At 41.2% G+C, this 16,737-nt stretch overlaps 1 protein-coding gene across 3 annotated transcripts in view; it reads left to right on the forward strand.

The window, feature by feature from the left end:
* Nucleotides 1-753: 753 nt before the first annotated feature.
* The window catches only part of LOC133600181 (rap guanine nucleotide exchange factor 5-like), a 41,364-nt gene continuing 25,380 nt past the window's right edge, over nucleotides 754-16,737 (forward strand). For 2 of the 3 annotated variants that reach the window (XM_061953069.1, XM_061953074.1), the window contains exons 1-3: nucleotides 754-1,094; nucleotides 14,521-14,651; nucleotides 15,180-15,280. In XM_061953069.1, coding sequence (XP_061809053.1) covers nucleotides 915-1,094; nucleotides 14,521-14,651; nucleotides 15,180-15,280 — 412 coding nt within the window. In that variant the 5' untranslated portion in view covers nucleotides 754-914. Of the gene's footprint in view, nucleotides 1,095-14,520; nucleotides 14,652-14,711; nucleotides 15,281-16,737 lie in introns of those variants that run through there. The other variant, XM_061953083.1, reaches the window with a different exon arrangement.

Genomic DNA, 16,737 nt, shown 5'->3' on the forward strand with positions numbered 1-16,737 from the left:
TTATTACTTTGATAATAGGGTGATTATATACAGAATGTAACTCACAGTACATGGTACAGATGAATATTTAAATATTATCAAGTTCCATATATCCATTTTCTACCGTCTGTCCCTCTCAGGGTCGTGGGGCTGGTGTAGCCTATCCCAGCTGCATTCGGACGGAACGCAGGATACACCCTGGACATGACGCCACCTTATAGCAAATATTATCAAGTTTTTAATAAAAATTACATTCAGGGGGTTGGAGAAATATCTGTCCCATACAGGGTTTTTTTTTTTTTTTTTTTACAGAAAATGAATGAGAATCACTGGATTTTATACTGTACCACACATATATTTACTATAAAACACAAAAAACATGAATTCATCACAAAAAAGTATGCATTAATCAAGAAAGCGTCTGCCTGCTTTATGGAATAATGACTTTAGGGCCAATATAATCCTACTGTAGCTAATCTGTGACATGCACACATTTTAAATCATGTGTGACATTTGCTTAGTGTATTGTTTGCCCAACTGAACAAAGTTTTCGAGGGTGACCTTCCAGTACAATGTGCCCTGCCCACTCCTGAATCGAGACGCCCTCCCGCATTCAGGAGATTTTCAAACTTCCTTTTTGGGTCAGTTTGGCTAGCCAGATGTTTCCTGAACCTGCCCTGTTTCCCAACTCCCTCCCCTCCCTACTGGATGTAGTGAAAGGAAAAGCTTGAGCGAGAGGGAGTTTTGTCATTCACTCTCATACCTAACCTGGCTTCCATGGGATTCTCCCCTACAAAGACAAACTTAGATTGACTTAGGCACCACTGACAGTCAAAAGCCTGCACCTAAAGCTCATTTTAAAGCAGCTCACCTCCTTGCAAAGCAGCTCCTAGTCATCGGCTTTGCTCTTTTCTGTCCTGGTTGGGAAGGCAGTGATGTCGTGGGACTGTGGTCTGAGGTACGTGTTCTCTGTGTCCCCTACACTGTCGCCGGGCAGCATGTGCATCCTGCACGATAAGGAGGATTTGTCCAAGCTAGGGATGGTCCAGAGACTGGCTAAGGACGGCTGCCGCTTCTTGCAGAATCACAGCAAGGCCCCGGAGAGGACAACTGAGGTGAGCAACACAGACAATTCAGCTACTTTGGCAAGCTTTGTAAACAACAGAAATGTGTGTGAAATGAGAATATATTCCTATCAGTCTAATGATGTCATTATAGCATTACTCATTAAGTCCATTTTAAATCTAGGCTTAGATGGAATGTGTAATGTTGCAGCATGAGTGATGATGCGCTTGTCTAAATTGATGTTAAGAGTGTGAAGCAAACAAATGAGATATGATAGCTGCATAATCATCAAGGGATGATGGTAGCAGATTAACAATAAATACTATGGTAATATTATTATGTTATCACAATTCAATAGGCAAATAATTAGAGACATTGCAAGGACATTCACAAATGAAAAATTACAACATCCAGTCAGGTACCGATGCATTTGGACAAATTTTCACAAGAAGTTTCTTTGGACAATTGACATATTTCACATGGTATGTATGAGAGGTGTGGTTCTAGACCTGCTCTATATGTGAAGTTCCAGGAGATAGTCTTTACTGTGAATTTTTGCTGAATAAATATAATTGGCTTTACGTAATTGGAAACGTCACTATGATATTTAATACTTGGATGGATAATATTTGAAGTCTTTGACAGCCCAAGGCCTAAAAACCGTAGACATGACCAAATATTGACTTTCCTCCCTGGAGATGCTTTGCCAAGCCTTCACTTGCGGCTTTGCCAGGCCCTTACTTTTGTCTTCGCTACACGAAATGCATGCTGTATTGGCTTGATATCAGGCTTCTGCAGGCACGTGCATAGACATTTTTGGGGTTAAGGTGCTCAAGCCAGAAAAAAGGGCACTCATCAGGAAAATGTATCATACAACTGTAACTATTGTGATACACATCGCTGCAGGATACTTTCAACTTATATTGCAATGAATACAAACTTATATTAACACAAAAATGTTTTCACTGTTTCATGACAGAGTTGAAACATAAGCAGCATCACACCAATAATCTACAACAGATACATCTCATCAGGCATCTAGGTCACTTTTCATCTCAATAATTAGAAATTTAATTAAAACAAAACTAACAAATTTGTCTAATTTATAGAACAGTAAAACTGTTTATGACTTGCCTGCCTGTTCACTCTCCTATCAGAATGGACCACTCAATGGTTATGACGCTTACTGGTAAAGCAAAGAAAAAAACAACATATTTTACCATTTTACCAGGAAATGTTGCCATATATTGAAATACAAACGCCCTCTCTCTCTTCATTAAACATTAACGTCAGTAAACAGCTGGACGAGGCTTTGAGTTGTTTTTTTATTTTGTTTCGGACACATCATATCAGTTACCGTATTTTTCGGACTATAAGTCGCAGTTTTTTTCATAGTTTGGCTGGGGGTGCGACTTATACTCAGGAGCGACTTGTGTGTGAAATTATTAACACATTACCGTAAAATATAAAATAATATTATTTAGCTCATTAACGTCAGACACTAGACGTATAAGATTTCATGGGATTTAGCGATTAGGAGTGACAGATTGTTTGGTAAACGTATAGCATGTACTATATGTTATAGTTATTTGAATGACTCCATAATATGTTACGTTAACATACCAGGCACGTTCTCAGTTGGTTATTAATGCGTCATATAACGTACACTTATTCAGCCTGTTCACTATTCTTTATTTATTTTAAATTGCCTTTCAAATGTCTATTCTTGGTGTTGGGTTTTATCAAATAAATTTCCCCCAAAAATGCGACTTATACTCCAGTGCGACTCATATGTTTTTTTCCTTCTTTATTATGCATATTCGGCTGGTGCGACTTATACTCCAGAGCGACTTATACTCCGAAAAGTACGGTACTTCACAATATTTTCAGCGGCACAAATGTTGTGGTTAATCTTGCAACAAACGTCAAGGGATTTCACAAATATTGTTATTACCTGTCTGCCTGATGCAGAGTATTAGAGGAGATGTATTGTGCAGTAGGCTCAGGGTTATTTGAGAAGGAGAGGGTGGTTTGGGGGCCGTTGGGGATGGTGAATGCAGTCGAGCAGTTTGGGGAGGAAATTTGACAGGAACTCAAACATTTGCCCCAACAGATATCAAAACATATTCTGGGGTAACTGATGCCAGAGATTATAATTTTGTTATCCTTATACGTATATAAAAACTGGGATCTAGTAGAAAAGGCATTATATTTATACAGGGCAAAAGGTCAGGTGGTTAAGCACCATGAGGGGTCTATCTGTGCACATGCCTTGGCCTCTGACTTAGCCATCAAATAATATTCAACATATGTGCCTTCAAAAGTTTTAAGTTGATTCATCTTGTTACTTCTGTCAGCAAATGTCATTAAACTCCAGTCAGCATATTCCAATAGTCATCATAACTCTGCCTCCATCATGTTTGACACATGATGTGGTATGCATTGTGGTATGACTTATAAATGTTGTTACAATGTTGGATACTCTTGTTAAACAATGCCTAAAGTGTCTAAACACAGGGTAAATGCATTTTGGTGTGAGCTTGCACACAGTTTTGGATGCCTTTGTCCGAGATGTTTGCAGTCTGGCTACATTGTGATGTCACAGTGAGGTGGACGTACTTCTTTGGACATTAAAGTACCAGTAGAATGGAAAAACAAGTTGCCTTTATATTTAAGCTATTATTTTGTATATATATGTATATATGTATATATATATATATATATATATATATATATATATATATATATATGATTTATAACACCAAAAGTCGTACAAAGTTTGTGAGAAAATTGATATGATCTATATAGTATCAATCTCACAGAGATTCACGAGCCATTTTAAGAGATAATGAGCAAGCCAGTCATGTGGTCCATGACGTAGAGGTTGGAACCACTGATCCGTTCCCCACCAACAACAACCCTAATCATGCAGACTTTGTGTGCACCAACAACGATTACTTTGGGAAAATTATGATCCAGAACCTTATATTTTTGAGCCTGAATATAGGGAGGATGAGCTACAAGTTTTAGAAGCTGTGTGCCAAACAGATCTAGCTTTAGTGAAACACTAAACATCATGTAGCAGTATTGCTAAGTGCTAAAAAAAACAAATACAAACTACGAACATAATGAAACCATCGCTTGCTAAAAAATGTCTAGTCTCACTGTGATGATGACTGATAGGATGTTCATGTCTTCCTGTTTGGATGAAAAATTAATACAAATTCACACAAAGGGTTAAAAGAAAAACTGTCTTCAATCAATCAATCAATCAATCAATCAATCAATGTTTATTTATATAGCCCTAAATCACAAGTGTCTCAAAGGGCTGCACAAGCCACAACGACATCCTCGGTACAGAGCCGACGTCTTCCATTGTCATGTCTTTGTCTCCGTCTCCAGGTATAAATTGAACGTCACAGATGAAGAACTTGTAGATTAAGGGCTAAATCCTCCTATTATTCAGATGAGAGGCATGATTTACAATCTAGAATAACTTTGACAAGCTGAGACGCGATGCAGCAGTAGCAGCAGGACATCAGCTGGCTCAATTCTGCAGCACAAGCAAGTTACCTCTCTGTTATCAATGCGCCGCTAAAAAAAAAGTTTGTCTGTGTTAGCGCTTATAACAGAGCTATTCAACTACATAATGAAAGGGGCCGCAGATTCAAGAGCCCAAGGGCTCAGGGGCCGGACATCGAATGGTGGATGTTTCATCAGAAAGTGCCTCCGCAGGTTATATTTCTTTGAGACTGCGTTTACTTAATTGCAAAGTAAACACATCGGCTTCACAAAGCACTGTCAATAAATTAATTATCCTGTCCTGTTACTCGTTTCCAGAGTGTGCAGATAGTTAACAGTGTGAATGAAAAGAAACTCAAATTTTTGAAAAGGATTGTTGTTCCTTCTTTTGAATTATTTTCCTTCCTTAGTTTTCAAAGAGACAACAACAACAAACACAACAACAGAACAGCATCAGCAAATAGGAGGACATGTACAAATATGATATTAAAAGTGATAGCAAAGAAGCAGTTAGTGAAATAAGTATTAACACAGAAATGACAATGAGCATCATTACACTACAAATGGAGCAATACAAATACCAATATAAATAGCACTATTGAACGCCAACACGCAAACAGGAGACATCCCCCACCAGAAGACTACGCCCCCCCAAACCAAACCCACCACCGCCCAAACGACAAGACGCAGCACCCACACCAGACAAGAGGGCCGCGCTGCCACTGCATCAAGTCACCAACACAGACACCACAGCGCAAGGCCGGACCACACGGGCATGGACCCCGCCCAACAGGAAGCGAAACTCGCATGACGCCACATAAAACTAAAAAATAAATAAAATAAAAAATAATAAATTAATAAAAGCCTCGCACCCTAAGCGAGGTCTATACCCGGGAATGGCAGGCCACCAGATCGCAGTCCCCGCAGCCCGCACCGACTGAGGAGGCAATGAGGGGTGCGCTGTACTCCCGAACCCCAACCCCCCATGCATGTGTATAAGGCCCCCAGAGTGTCTACTGTGTAGTTAAAATTTGGAGGTCAGCCTTTACAGCCGACCTCCAGTCCCTATTGATGTGTGTACTGTAGCGTGAGTGAGTTTCATCTACTGTTCATGCCAATTAAATGGAGTTCAAAAGAGTTTTGAACAAATAGTAAATAGATTGGCTGAAGTATGACCACATCACAATATCAAAAGTAATCAGCACTTTTTAAATGATGGCCTCCGATTGGCTGAGCTCACATTGAGCTCACGTTGAGCTCAGCTTCCTGCCGCCTGGTTCCATGTACTAAACTGTGCAACAATGGCAGGAAGCATTGACGCAAGGGGGCCAGAGCACCGTGTCCAGACATTATGTAGCCTTTCAGGGTGGAGTTGTGTGTGTCAGGTCCCCGACCTTTTCTTCAGATACTAAATCTCTTTATCTCTGTTGTTATTTAATATAGCGACATTTTGCCTGCGAAATGCCATCGCTAATCTGTATGACATTGTGGAAAATGAACTTTACCAATTACATGTGCATGTGCAGTAATGTGCACACCTTATTAATTACTTGACATACATAGAAATATAGAGATTATGCAGATGAGTATTCAGTTAATGCAATAGTTCACAGTAATCCAATGATGCTTCATGCATACATTACTCATATACTGTACATATCTAAATCTGGGCATCAAAGAGCTTAGAGTACCCAGATGGTGACTGCATGACTATTTCAGTCGAACGCACTGACCGTTATGCAACCAATTTCAATCTTATTTACTTTGGATGTTTTTTTCCCATTGCATGATTTATATTTGATATGTCATCTAGTTGGATGTGGCAACTTCTTAATATAACATGCTCTTCACTGCAAATTCCTGTGCAAATGTTTGACCAAATGTTCATGCTTTACATAACATGCACATTCTGGTGATATGATGAGAGCTAAGCCGATGAGAACAGAGGTACTTTTGGGGGATAACTAAGTCAACATCAAATGGTTCTTTGAAAACCAAGATGGTGTTTGAATTTTTTTGCTATCTCTTTCCCCACACAACCCCAGGAGGAATTTTGACCCAATGTGTGTTATGTCAGGACTGACAACTCCCAGGTCCCTTTGGGTGTTCCATACCATGCATGCCAGTGCTGCTGCAGCATCACACAGCCATGCAGACGGATCCCTCCAGCCAGTGGAATGCATTTGGCACCAAAAGAAAGCCAATAAAGCATTTATTCCCACATAACTCTCCAGTAGTGTGTACAGTACTCTTCTACAGACAAGAGTCCATTTTGTGAGGACTTTAGCAGTAAAGTCGAGGTCATCTAAGGGCATGTGAGTTCCGTCCAATTACGAGGAATTTTGCTCCAGAGACCTGATTGCTGTTGCAATAACCACATGGCTCAGTACGTGTACTCCCGCTGGATCAATAATTCATTGTGAGGAAAGGTTTGTTTGCATATTGACCAGAAGCTACAATGACAAACTCAGTTAAAAGAAATTAACTAGTGTCCTTGTTTTGATAGGAGACAGAAAACCTTTTTTGACTGTCCCTTACACTACACTTTTATTCATCACATACATACTTATAGTCAATGTTGCAGTGAAATACCTTCAGAATCATTCCCAAGTGTGTAAAACACAATTTACCATTGGATAAAAAATGCATTCAAGAAATAAAACTAAATAGACCACATTGCAAAGACCTGCCCCCGACATCTGTTCCTGTGTACTATAGACAGTTTTCACTATCACAATCACTATTAAATGTCATCAGAACAAGATTATTGCACAATATTGTATATTCATGTGCACACTATACAACACTGATAAGGTGGCTGGAAGTTATGCTTGATGCTTCTGTACAAAAGGCAATTATGGGGGGAATAAGCACAACCTCGTCCATGCTGTCTGCATATCTAATTGCACACACAGATCTGAGTGTTGCACTGACTGATGGCTCAGAAGAGGAGCTTTGAAAGGGTGAACCGATGTAGAATGCATGCGCGTGCACCGTACAGTCAGGTCCTCGTTAAGGCCGATATCTGTGATCCAAATACGGCATTGCCAAGTGGTTACCACCAATAATTAGACTTTCTAGAAAAAGGAACAGAACAATGATATATATCAAAATAGACTTATAACATTTTTGTGAGTTTCAGTTTGACAATTATTGCCCTTAGAAGAAATTGTGGGGGTTTGGGTAAACAATAGTTTAATCCATCCATCTATTTCCGCTTATCCGAAGCCAGGGCGCGGGGGCAGCAGCCTAAGCAGGGAAGCCCAGACTTCCCTCTCCCCAGCCACTTCGTCCAGCTCCTCCCGGGGGATCCCGAGGCGTTCCCAGGCCAGCCGGGAGAGATAGTCTTTCCAACGTGTCCTGGGTCTTCCCCGTGGCCTCCTACCGGTCGGACGTGCCCAAAACACCTCCCTCGGGAGGCGTTCTGGTGGCATCCTGACCAGATGCCCGAACCACCTCATCTGGCTCCTCTCGATGTGGAGGAGCAGCGGCTTTACTTTGAGCTCCTCCCGGATGACAGAGCTTCTCACCCTATCTCTAAGGGAGAGCTCCGCCACCCGGCGAGGAAACTCATTTCGGCCACTTTAGCCCGTGATCTTGTCCTTTCGGTCATAACCCAAAGCTCATGACCATAGGTGAGGATGGGAACGTAGATCGACCGGTAAATTGACAGCTTTGCCTTCCGGCTCAACTCCTTCTTCACCACAACGAATCGATACAGCGTCCGCATTACTGAAGACGCCGCACCGATCCGCCTGTCGATCTCACGATCCACTCTTCCCTCACTTGTGAACAAGACTCCGAGGTACTTGAACCCCTCCACTTGGGGCAAGATATCCTCCCCAACCCGGAGATGGCACTCCACCCTTTTCCGGGCAAGAACCATGGACTCGGACTTGGAGGTGCTGATTCCCATCCCAGTCGCTTCACACTCGGCTATGAACCAATCCAGTGAGAGCTGAAGATCTTGGCCAGATGAAGCCATCAGGACCACATCATCTGCAAAAAGCAGAGACCTAATCCCGCAGCCACCAAACCAGACACCCTCAACGACCTGACTGCGCCTAGAAATTTTGTCCATAAAAGTTATGAACAGAATCGGTGACAAAGGGCAGCCTTGGCAGAGTCCAACCCTCACTGGAAACGTGTCCGACTTACTGGCCAATGCGGACCAAGCTCTGACACTGATCATACAGGGAGCGGACCGCCACAATCAGACAGTCCGTTACCCCATACTCTCTGAGCACTCCCCACAGGACTTCCCGGGGTACACGGTCGAATGTCTTCTCCAAGTCCACAAAGCACATGTAGACTGGTTGGGCAAACTCCCATGGACCCTCAAGGACCCTGCCGAGAGTATAGAGCTGGTCCACAGTTCCACGACAATAGTTTAATATTTTGGTATTTTCATTAATGAAAAGGACAATCCCATAACCTAATTTACTGTATGTAATTAAGCAATTGTGTCAGAATAATGCCTGTATAGTCAAATATAAGGATTTCAGTGCATTGTTGCTGAAAAGGCCAGTTAGAGATAGTAGGGCTTAAAGGGGAACCGCACTTCTTTGGGAATTTTTCCTATTGTTCACAACCATTATGAGAGACAAGAACACATGTCTTTTTTTGGGGGGGTGGGGGATTTTAAAGATGATAAAAAAACACTCGGAATATGTGGCTAATGGGACTCACTGCTGTAGCCTTCAAAGCTCTCTCAAACAACTTCAAAACCCTCCATCAACGTTTTATATACACACTGCAAGTATATTTATATAATGTAGTAACAGACACGTTCATAATAATATGTAATATGTACAATATTTACCATATTTTGGTAATTTGAATCATTGTCGGAATTAATTATTTGGGACATTTATTTCCGTTTTCATAGAAGCACGCGTCTGACTTCTGGAAACAACCCCTTCCTGTTACAAACACGCAAGTTTGTTCTAATCATGGCAGATTCGGTAACAAACAATGAAGAGGACTATTTTGGGACAAATGAGGACTCACAACCTTATCTTTTGTGGAGGAATGAACTACTGCTTTTAGAAGCCAGTACAAAGGAAGAGTGATATGTCGAAGCAGACAGAAGTCGAGAGAGTGAGTTAAGAGTGAATCGAAGCTGCAAAATGTGGAACCTGAAGCCAAGCTGAACCAAACAGACAACTGTCCATCCAGTGAGTCACACTTTAAATTGATCATGATACACGCAGCACGTCATTCCCGGGCGCGGCACCGCTGGTGCCCACTGCTCCCGTCACCTCCCAGGGGGTGAACAAGGGGATGGGTCAAATGCAGAGGACAAATTTCGCCACACCTCGTGTGTGTGTGACAATCATTGGTACCTTCATTTTAACTTTAATAAAGAAACATGAAATGTGGGCTAATACTTTACAGATACTGTAATATGATTGATAATGTTTTTAAGTCAGTACAGATTGGTGTCTTATTGCATTATGTTGTGCATTACAAACTCAAACGCGTTTTGTGCTGACGTAGAAGCTAGCTTGTAGCTTGTAGTAGTTAGCTTTTACGGCTAATACCGTAGCGCACCGATGTTTTAGTATGCTAGAAAAAGTGTTCCTCAGTGTTCGCTCTTACAATAATAATGCCGCTACAGCTTGGTTATCATACAGTTTACGAAACGTAAATTAAGTATTGTTGATGTTTTTTAATGCATTTTTAAAGTGATTCAGAAGTTGAATTCATTGCTCCCATTAGCTGCATTGCTAGCCACCAAGAACTAGCCAATTGTTATATGTTAGAAAGCGAAAAAATAAATACATATTGTCTTCTTGTCTCATAAGGATTGTGAATGATAGGCAAACACTTTTAGTATGATTCGATTTTTAAAGAACATTTTCGCCCTAGTTTTCTTGTTGTTGCAGTAAACAAGTGCACTATAGGGTGTTATAGGGCTGCACGACTTTGAGAACAAACCATATTGCGAATTTTCTTTCCAAAATTGAGATGCGATTTGATTTGCAATTGTTTTTATATTTGTACATAAAAATACATAAAACTGGGAAAATAACAAGTTAAGGAAGACATGTTACTTTTAGTCTGTCAGTCAACATGTTCTTTTCTTAATGTGCCATACATTAGATCAATATGCAGTAATTTATTGAAAAAAAAATGGCTTAATGCAGACAGACTCAGAGCTTTTGCCTCTTTAAGTACCAGTGGAGTGGAAATACAAGTGACTTTATATGCTTAGTTATGTTTCACTATACCCATTAACAATAACCATATCCAATTGTATTTAAAATCCGCAGAGAATGTGAAATAACGTTTAAACATCACAAAATGCCAAAATTTCAGAAGGCCATTTTGAATAATGTGCTGCAATGGTCAGCTGGAAATATGCAAAACTTGGAAGGAGATGTGCTGTCTATCATTCACAAACCCTTTGTAAAACAAGAACACATATTCGTAAATAAATAGCTAACAATTGAGTCAACAAATCGAGGGTCCTCTATTGCGTGACTAAAATCCTCTTAAAAACATCCAAAAACCGCCAACAATATTCCGTTTACATGTCATGACCTGAATATTAACCAAATATGAGTGATATTGTTATTATAAGTGGCAACACACCGCTTATAATGCGGCGCATTGATAGAATTAAGCTAATGCTAGCTTAAGCTGCTATTGTTGATACACTGAGCCGGCGGCTGCTTCTGCGTCGTCTCAAACTTGGTAAAAATTAATTCTAGATTATGATGTATGCATCTCTCACCTAGTAGTAGACAGATGTGGCCATGGACCGACAGGCTGGTCGACTTTGACGTCCTCCGAGATGGCAAAAAGACGGCAATTTTTTTTAACCCTTTGTGAGGAGTGTGACTGGTTCTTCATCTAAACCAGGGCTATTCAACTACATAATGAAGAGAGCCGCAGTTTTAAGAGCCCAAGGGCTATGGGGCCGGGCATCGAAATGTGGATGTTTCGTCAGAAAGTGCCCTCCTCGGTTATATTTCTTTGAGACTGTTTACTTTGCAATTAAGTAATCGGCTTTTACACAGCACTGTCAATAAATTCATTATTTTGCCCTCGCTACTCGTTGCTAGCATGTGCAGATAGTTAACAGTATGAATAAAAAGAAGCTCTAGTTTTTGTTGATGATTGATGTTTGTTCTTTTGAACTATTTTACTTCTTTAGTTTTATTTCTTTACACTTCTTCCTTCATTTAGGTTTGTAAGACTGAAAATATAAACATAACTGTAAAACATCCATTGTGTATTTTACATAAATAAAATAGGTTTAATGATAATATATTAAAAAAAACTACAAATGTTTACACATGTAGGAATTACACAACATTCACACACCAAACATTGTATGTGACTTATTACTATTAGCGTTGTCACCCTCTCCTTGTGAATTTTAGCACTACATGTATTAGACGAAGTTTGATCGTTACTCTCAAACATAAATACAACACAACTATGAATACAAAAGACATCACAAAGTTAGCGATACAATACAAAAACTGAACATATTTATGCACAAATTATGTCTACTTACAAATATGTTTGACCAAGTTTCGTGATGAAGCTCACACACTGGGATTTCTACCATTGTTACTGCTTGTCTGGATTAATGTGTCTGTCGCTTAAAAGGTCCACCAGAAAACCATGACTCGAGGACTTGCTCTGGTTAGAACATTCATATTTTGTTGTCCAGTCGTCGTTAAAAGTCAGATTTTTGCAATTTATTTCGATTTTTTCCCCAGGGTTGAATGAGTATCTTCTTCTGCTTATCCCACTACTGCTTCACTGCCTTGCTGTTGCCCCCTGCATGGTGGCGGGGGTACTGCATACATGATCAACCCTAGTTGTAATGATTTCATCAGGCCTATTTGGGTGATGTTCAGCAGGGCACATTAACAGCGTTGGCGGGCCGGATGTGGCCCGCGGGCCGCCAGTTGAATAGACCTGATCTAAACAGAGTTATGTGAGCGTCCCATTGGTCGGCATCCCAGCAGAGTAGAAATTGTACAGTAAGTGTTTGTTTTGTTATGGTTTATTATGGTTACTTTGTATGTTTAGCACCTAGCAATGCTGCTGATGCTATATCGTTTCAATAAAGCTTAATCCGTTTAGCACTCGGCTTCTAAAACTTAATGCTCATCCTCCTTGTGTTCGTGCTAAAAAAAAGAAGATTATTGATCTTAATTTGTTCTTAAAGTAATTGTTGTTGGCTCTCACAAAGTCTGCATGATTAACAAGGGATATATGGTTCCTACCTCTATGTCGCGGATCACGTGACTGGCTTGCTAATTACCCCTCAAAATGACTCACATTTTGTAAGTCTTTTGATGTCATAAATCAGATGTATATGATAATAGCTTCAATATAGAAGCAACTTGTTTTTCCATTCTACTAGTACTTTAAACTGAAGAAATAATCAAAAAAAACTATACAGTGTTTATAATGTAATGTAATCATAATATACAATAATAATGCAAGTAACCATTTAAAAGTACAAAACTTTTTTTGTCATTATTGTAGAATTGTTTACAGTTGTAATGTAATTGAAAGGTAAAAAACATAGTTATCCTAAAATTCAACAAACCAAATAAAATAAAATGGACTCTCATTTCTGTAATCAGAGATTTAACGTAAATAATTACTGAACATCTTAAACTGCATTTTTTTCTTAGTTGGAAAACTAGGTTGGACTAGTCTTTTTCTTTGTTGCCAATTGCCATCACGACATTCTTACTCGTTTGTCCATGTTGATGGGCTCATATTGCCATCTAATTTGAAGCTGAAATATTCCCACAACAGGTAATTTGGCTTTGTAATCATATTTTTTTTTCCTCCCAATTTTTGTTAATTTGCAGAACTTCTCACTGGCAAGTCGTAGGGCTCTCTGTCTGTGCTTCCTGTGTGTGTAAAGCTGGCGGTCTTGCTCTCTGCCCTCTGAGACAAAGATTGTGGATGACTGAAAAGAGGGTTTACTGCGTTCAGTTAGTTGTACGATGCACAGAGTGAGACCTTTTCTCCCTGTTTGATGAGAGAGATAAAAAAACGCGAGGATCATCAACAATTCGGATTGGCGAACATGTCTGTCACTCAGACCTAGGGTGTTACTTCATGTCTTAAGGTCTCTAATAATGTTAACCTGTTTTAGAAAGTCATAAACAGTTTTTCATGCTCTAGCTATGAATGTATTTGATGTCAAATGAATAAGTCTTACTTCGCAGAAATTGAACAAATTAACAGCGATCAACAAGGAATTACTGTACTTTGATTTAGGTAAGCAAACTCACTGTCTGGATCACATGTTATTGTGAAAGCAGCCCAATAAGGTTGATAATCTTGAGCAAATACACAAACTTATTCTTGGGTGCTTTTCCAGACATGTTGTGGGGCATCATTGATTGCTTTTGTATTGATCACTACTGATGCAACTCAGTTGAAATATAAACAGGATTTTTGAGTTACTGTGCGCTTCTTACACACACTGCTTGGTGAAAGGATGTTAAAGAGGGTCTTGACTTGCCTGTTACTGGTGAAGATTTAAAGATGGAACAGAGATGACCTTTTCGGTCTTTACTGAGGCTCTCAGAGGAAGTGATTGGATCACCTGGCATGACAAATATGAATATGAATCAGAAATGACATGTATAAAGACAGTGGGAGACTGCACCATTAAACCTGAAGGTACCAGCTTTAATTTAATATACCCAACATAGGAATCAGTAATTAAAATATGCATGAGCCACTTATGTTAATCCTTGAATGGCTTCCTACTGATAGAGGCTGAAGAATGATCTGTGGAAATCGGGCTTCATTTACAGTGCAGGCTTTGACAGAGCATTGTGATGGAAATCAGTGGTGATTTGTGTTAGTGGAAGAATATACAGAGCAGGAGGGAGGAGGGGGTATCTCCTTGGTGATAATACAATCCATCCCTCTCTCCCTCCATCTATCTCTCCTGTCCAGCCTGCCCAGAATGACGAGGCGGTCCGTGTGCTGGAGAGGGGTCGCTGTGTGTTGGTCCTTCAGAGGATGTCGTCACAGTCGCCAGTGAAGGGAGGAGGGAGAGAGGCGGAGGAGGAGGCAAAGAAGAGGAGGTAAAGCCACTCCACAAATCCCTGCCTTCCCCTTTCTCACTATACCGCTTTTCTTCCTGACATCACTCCACCTCTCATCATTCTCTATGGATCACATTCAGACATGCATCCATCACAACTCTGTGAGCTCACTCTTCCGGAGACATTAATTCGGGAGCTTTAGTAGACTACAGAGGGTGGGGAGCTGAACACAGGACTCTGGATGGATGGGTGAGCAGGGCATGCAACAGTAAGCGCGGTAACGTTGCCGGCGTGCGGGGCAAGGATGCTGCGGGATCAGAGGCTGCTGCTGCACGCAGCCTTAGTGGAGCAGGAGGAGGACGAGGACGAAGACGGGGAAGGGTCCGAGGGAAGCAGCAGCAGCGACAGTACCGGTCGGACAGAGCCGCCGACTCTGCCCACGTTCGACGTGCCCTACTTCCGCTACATAGATGACGAGGGCACAGAGGGCGAGGAGGAATGGAGCAGCAACCGCTCGCTGTCCTCCATGGACGAGGACTCGTCCACTGACTCTGTTGTATCTGACAGGTACACGGTGGTGTCAGGAACCCCGGAGAAAATACTGGATCACCTGCTGAGCTACCTGACGCTTGAAGAGGACCATCTGGCGTCACAAGTCAAAGAGTCAGGTCAGTGCAAACACAACTCTACAGCTTTTGTATTGAAACAGGTTCTATGATATCATCATATCTGCAAAAGATGCCATACTTTCCTTTCTACTTTTACGTCTCCCTGTCCCCAAAAGTGCAATGGTTCTTTACACAGAGCAGGCTGGGTAGTTTTGGAATGGAAACAGAGACACCGTTCGCCTGGCATCAACCACATTGGCTGCAGGTACGCTCATAATATTGTCACACTGTTGCCAAGCAAGAGGAGACCCTCTGCTGCTAAAGCTTCGATGAGAAATGGTGATTGCAGTCGGGAGAGACTATTTACAGTAAGGAGGGGGTGAGTCCTGAAAGGAACAGAGGAAAGAGAAATGGAGAGAGAGGATGTCTGTACAATATGCTTTCCTGGGAAATGGAGGTGATCACAAGTTGTCATGGGAATGGAAGCAAGCGAAAATCCTTACAGGCAGTCCTTACTAGCTTGGATGAGGAGGTGAATGAAATTGATCGGAATGTTGTCTCATGGGATGTGTTTGACAATCAGAGTCAACACAGAAGTGTTGGAATATGAACATTTCAAACAAGGTCATCCCTCCTTGCATTGACAAGAAAACCATTTACCTTTACAGTAAGTTGCTGGGGTTGTTGAGGAGTCATTGAGCATGAGTTGACCATGCAAGTCGTGCAGTGAAGGTCTCTACAGAGAGCGTGACATCCCAAGGTTAAAAAGCCACACATCTATAAAAAAGGAGACACAATTGATCTCCACTGAGTCATGTGCAATATGCTTTCAGACTTGCTCGCCGTATAACATGCTTGCTGATAATCTTTCTTTTCTTATCCGGTTGACAGTTGCAGGGATGCCAGAGCCTATCCCAGCTCGCTTAGGTCAAAAAGCAAAATGATTGCACTGGACTAGTTGATTTCAAGTAAAGTGGGGCGGCATGGCGTAGTGGGTAGAGCAACCGTGCCAGAAACCTGAGGGTTGTAGGTTCGCTCCCCGCCTCTTACCATCCAAAAATCGCTGCCGTTGTGTCCTTGGGCGGGACACTTCACCCTTTGCCCCCGGTGCCACTCACACCGGTGAATTGAATGATGGATTGGAGGGGCCGTTGGCGCAAATTGCAGCCACGCTTCCGTCAGTCTACCCCAGGGCAGCTGTGGCTATGAAAGTAGCTTACCACCACCAGGTGTGAATGATTGATGGGTTCTACATGTAAAGCGACTTTGGGTACTTAGAAAAGCGCGATATAAATCCCAGTTATTATTATTATTAATTCAAAGGCCAATCCCAAATCAGCAAAAAGGCAGCTATGTGAAGCACTACACTAACACTAATAATTAATTTTGAGATCAGACTCAGTCAATAATTCCTCAATTCAGTTTGCAGCATGCAATGTATGTAATACAGAGTGTAAGGATTACAACTCCATGCATTTTAGGCTTCTTGTTGGCGGCTTCAGTCAATAGGAGAATCA

The sequence above is a fragment of the Nerophis lumbriciformis genome, linkage group LG04 (assembly GCF_033978685.3).
Source record: "Nerophis lumbriciformis linkage group LG04, RoL_Nlum_v2.1, whole genome shotgun sequence".
NCBI lineage: Eukaryota > Metazoa > Chordata > Actinopteri > Syngnathiformes > Syngnathidae > Nerophis > Nerophis lumbriciformis.